This window comes from Lepeophtheirus salmonis, chromosome 11 (genome assembly GCF_016086655.4).
Source record: "Lepeophtheirus salmonis chromosome 11, UVic_Lsal_1.4, whole genome shotgun sequence".
In the NCBI taxonomy this organism is placed as follows: Eukaryota; Metazoa; Arthropoda; class Copepoda; order Siphonostomatoida; family Caligidae; genus Lepeophtheirus; species Lepeophtheirus salmonis.
The window spans coordinates 12228043-12233028 of record NC_052141.2 but is presented as its reverse complement, the minus strand read 5'-3'; the positions used below and the strand labels follow the sequence as shown (position 1 = coordinate 12233028).

Below are 4986 nucleotides of genomic sequence, written 5' to 3'. Positions count from 1 at the left end.
ATAACAAGTCAAACCAAAATTCTTGGATATGTATATTTTTTATGTAACTCTTTGTTTAATTGAACATCAAATATTCTTCTATAATATAAACTTTGATAGTCCTTATTACAATGAATAATGAATGAGCTTTAAGTGTCTAAAGAAGTGTGTTCTTCTTCATCCTAAAAATGGAAATATGTAAAGTTCAAAAGAATATACAGAATCAAATTTGGTAATCGTGTTAATGCTGAAAAATTACTCTGAACGATAATAATTCCGAATTATAATCTTAGATTTTTTTCTGAAACCCGACAATCCCGATAAAAACTGAAATCAGTTTTGGATTCTGTGCTCATAGATAAATAATATTCTTGGCTTCATTTCATCGGTAGAAATTTGATAAGAGAACATTCTAAACATGAATCATGAGTTATTATAAATGACTCATGGCGATAATCATTGATTGTTGAGCGCTCTCCCTAATTAAGTTAACAACTACGAAAAGCCAGACCCTCTTCTATAATAGCTTCATTGTATTTCAGTTTATGACTCCCGCAGATGTGTATGTGTTCATTCTAAATATATAAAATAATTTAGTAATAAGCCAAATCTGTACTAATAACTACTCCATTACATTCTTTTATCGTTCTTATAATTCAAAAAGTTGACGAAAATGAATGAAAGCATCCCACACAAGTCACACTTGGTCTCTATTGCACACGGGTCTCACAAATTCGGAAGTGAACTCCTTCTTCAAACTACAACTTCGGAACAAAATGCCGTATTTTCAAGCTACAGTATCTCCAGTGTTATTTCCATGGCTGCTCTTGGAGCAAGGGGAAACACACTTCAACAAATCAAGGAGGCTCTTCATCTTCCAGAAGATATGGAATTGCTAAAGTCTGCCTACTCAGACATCACATCTGTGACAAAGTCGGATGATAACATTACTTTGGAGGTTGCAAATTCTGTTTTTCCGTCCAAGAGGTTGGAATTACGAGAAGAGTATTTGAGTGATGTGAAGAAACATTTTCAATCAGAGATTCAATCCTTAGACTTTAATCAAGCTGAAGAAGCAAGGAAAATCATGAATGATTGGGTTTTACAACAAACCAATGGAAAGGTCAAAGAATTATTCGCCCCTGGTAGCATTAACAGCGATACTGTGAATGTTTTGGTAAATGCCATTTATTTCAAGGGGGATTGGTTGGCAAAATTTGATCCCATAAATACAACAGAGAGAGATTTCTTTGTATCTTCAGAGAAAACTGTCAAAGTCCCAACCATGTTTGCGTCCGACATCAAATACGCTTCAACATATAATGAAGATCTAAAATGTACGATTGCTGCTTTGCCATATAAAGGAGAACGGATCACCATGTATCTTCTAGTCCCAGAAGAAAGATTCGGACTTGGGGAGTTGGAACAAAAGGTAGCAACGGATGCTTTCAATCCCTCAACCCTTGATAAATTAACTCACCCAAGTAAAAATCCAATTTATTTGCCAAAGTTTAAGTTGGAATCATTTCATGATCTCGGAGATGCTTGCAAGTCCCTTGGATTGAAGGATATGTTTGATGAAAAGTCTGACTTTTCAGGTATGGCTGGAGGTCCAGGAGAACTATACGTTTCTAAAGTTGTACAAAAAGCCATAATTGAAGTTAATGAAGAGGGAAGTGAGGCGGCTGCAGCTTCTGGAATGGTTATGATGATGAGGTGTGCTATGATACCTCAGCCTCTTGTCATTGATCATCCCTTTATTTTCATGATCAAGGACAAATCCACTGGACTTGTATTATTTTCTGGAAAAGTCGTGGATCCCTCAAGATCTTAATTGTTGATATATGTATATAATGTATTTTCATTTTTAATACTCTTACCAAATTTATTGGTTACATTAATTTGTAATACACATTCAATGACTGATTTAAGAAACAAAATTTTGTCATTAAAAATATTTCTTTATATTGATTTATTTTGATGTATAAAAAGCTGAGGTTTACTGAATCCATTGTTGATTGTTAACAAGAAAATTTTGAAGCTGTCGCAAATCAACTTTGCTTAAAACACAACTTTTAAACGTAGATTTTGAATGTACAGATAACCTCTTTTTTTTTTTAAAAACCCTGTATCGTAATATTTTCATATTGTAGATACAGATTAACTATTACAGTGGAAAGAATAAGATGTTTTTTCATATTATCCGACGGTTGTCGTCCTTAATTGATTAAAAAATTGTACAAATTAAGATATTTTCAGTAACTATTACTTTAATTTAATCATAATACCTGTATTTATCATTGGCATTTGATGGGGTTGCGCAAGTTTTTATTAGAAATTTGTGTAATTTGTATAAAGTGGTACATTAAAATCTGAATTTGAAACCTCCACAATAGTTTATTAAATAACAATAGAATTTCAAAACATTAATACCAATCATATGAAGATGTGTATCTGAGCTCTCTGAATAATTAATCCAGCCGTCCTTAGCGGTAATGATGTCTTACAGGTAAAGGCAGAAGGTTTTGCACACGCTGCAGATGTATGTAGTCCTCTGTCATAGTGTCCCAGAGCTGGCTGATGTTGGTTTAGAGGGCCTTAGTGTTTGGATGAAGAACATCAGTCTTTTCATAATTTTGTAGGCCGATCCAACACTGACGACAGGTTTTTATTAACTGACGAGTTTGTTTGAGTTTTGCGAGCATAAAGCGTTAGGGCGAGTACAAGGTTTATTCATAGATAAATATATTCTCTATGGGTTGTTTGCTGGTACACTGTCTTGTTGGAAGGTGTAATTTCTTCCTTAAGCTAAACCATTCATACAGGGAATATAACCTAAAAAGTACATAACTATTACAATGGCGATGCTAGATCTGCACAAGGTCTCTCGTTCCTCTCAAAGCTTTTGAAACCGTGTGGCTGGGGTTGTCAAGAAAGGTGAATTTCATAATGAATGTCATTAAATGTAGCTTTTAAATCATAAACGTAGGGTTCTACCCCATCTTGTAAATTCGTTTCAAAATTCATCTGGACTACCCTGTATATCCAAATGTTAAGTAATCTATGATATAGCACGTAATTTTGTAATTCCTCAAGTGTGTGTGTTTTTTTTTTTCTAGAAACGCGAATTCATCTTGCGACAAATCCCTCATATTTGAACCATGTAAAACATCAAAATAGAACCTTTAATAACAATACATACATCATATGCATTCTAAACGTATTTTATATTTTATAACTTTTCTTTAGACAAAAATTGTCTGCAATTAACAGAATATTCTCTAAATTCATTGAGTATAATTAGGCCAATTATAACTGTTTCTTTCATTCCAAATAATCCAGGTTTTATTTCTGCGAATGATAAAAAAAGTTGTGATTGGATAGCAAGCGTTCACTCCCTAATCTCACACAACAAATGGTACAAATGCATTTATCAACTTAAGCTAATTTTTCGTACTGAATGCGAAAAAAAAAAAAAAAATACAGTTACTCAAGGCTTTAGTTTCTTTAACATCGATTGGTGTGCGTATATATATGAACCGTATATCTTCTTCTTTAGGATCTACGAGAGAGAATAAAAAAAATTCTTTCACTCAACCTGGGCACAACGTATTCTTTTACCCTTAAACAACACGCTATAACTGATAGCATTTATTCTTCAAGATTCCGGGAAAAGTTTCCAAAGAATTTCATTTCCATGCCAAAGTAGAATACTGTCGCTAAGAAAGGAAATTCTATGAATCAAAGAAAAATATAATAATCTATAGACTATTTTAATTTCGTTTTGTCGCAATTCGACCGCGTTAAAGACCTGCTTGAGGATCCTTAAACTAGATTAGAAAAGTATATCTACAGAAAATCATTTTTTACTATTTAGATATATTATTTCAGGGGTATCAAGTCTTGGTATACAACTGATTTTATTCTCTCTCGTAGATTCTCAAAAAGAAGATCCCCAGTTAATATATATAAGTATATTAAATTATATGAAAACTCCAACACTACAAACCCTGGCTCTGCAAGCTTCCAATGTGTACTTCTCAATACGATTAGTTAATTCCATATCTTCAGATGATTCATCACTAAAAATACATGGACCCATATCGTTATCACTCAGGGGTTCACATTCTTCGTTACTAGTTGAATCATTGGAGGAAGTTTCGTTTACATCATTATTTACAATAGGGATCTCGGGTGACTCATAAGGTAGATTTAGAGAAGTAGAAGAGCACGTAGTTGAAGCACTGGAGGTGGGCTGAGATTGATTCTTTTTCATAAGTGGAGAATCATTTGAAAGGCCGTTTATTTTAAGTTATTTCGCTATGGAAATGAAATCCTCTAGTTCGTCTTGGAGCACTCTCACTTGTCCATGATACATAAAGGAAATAAGCAACTCCAAATGATTAATGTTTATCCCTCTCAAATAAATTAGAGGATGCATCTGGAAGGGAGCAGATCCAATCATGGAGCGAAATACAGGGGAGCATGCACTGAGAATGACTTTGTGAGCCTTGATTTGCTTAGATCCAGATGTAAGTGTCACATCAAAGAGTTCCTCATTTTTTCGTAATTCGGAAAGACCTTGTTTGAAATTGTTCTCATACTCATTCCATTGAAGACAAAGGTATTCCAGGGATCCCATCTCGGATTAAGTGGTCTGTCAATGGGGGGGGGGCGAAAAATACGTACTTTGAATAACAAATGCTATTAAATACTTAATAGTCAAGTTACTACTATAAAACTACATATTTGAGGCTATGTCAAAGGTTCATAGAAATACAAGTTTAGACTTGGTATCCTGCCTATACATAAATATAAGGACGGAGCATTTCAGTCAACACTCCTAACTAGGCAGATGACGTCATCAACGGGATAAAAATCAAAATAAACTCATTGATACTTCATACTTTACTTGACTCGGAATTAAATAAATTACTTTCCAATATAATTATAAAGCATCCTTTGGATCTAAATAATAATGGACTTGAATCTACATAATATAAAAGA

At 33.6% G+C, this 4986-nt stretch overlaps 1 protein-coding gene and 1 pseudogene across 1 annotated transcript; one reads left to right on the top strand and one right to left on the bottom strand.

Moving 5' to 3' along the window:
- The first annotated feature begins 514 nt into the window (after positions 1 to 514).
- On the top strand, positions 515 to 1936 carry LOC121125802 (leukocyte elastase inhibitor). Its single transcript, XM_040721040.2, has one exon. It carries the CDS (start codon positions 653 to 655, stop codon positions 1811 to 1813), a length of 1161 nt encoding a protein of 386 aa, XP_040576974.1. The 5' UTR covers positions 515 to 652; the 3' UTR covers positions 1814 to 1936.
- Positions 1937 to 3187: 1251 nt separating this feature from the next.
- On the bottom strand, positions 3188 to 4691 carry LOC121125804 (longitudinals lacking protein-like; annotated as a pseudogene).
- Positions 4692 to 4986: the final 295 nt, after the last annotated feature.

Bases quoted from the DNA above. Each gene is read 5' to 3' on its own strand.
- LOC121125802 (XM_040721040.2), top strand. From the start codon at position 653: ATGAATGAAAGCATCCCACACAAGTCACACTTGGTCTCTATTGCACAC.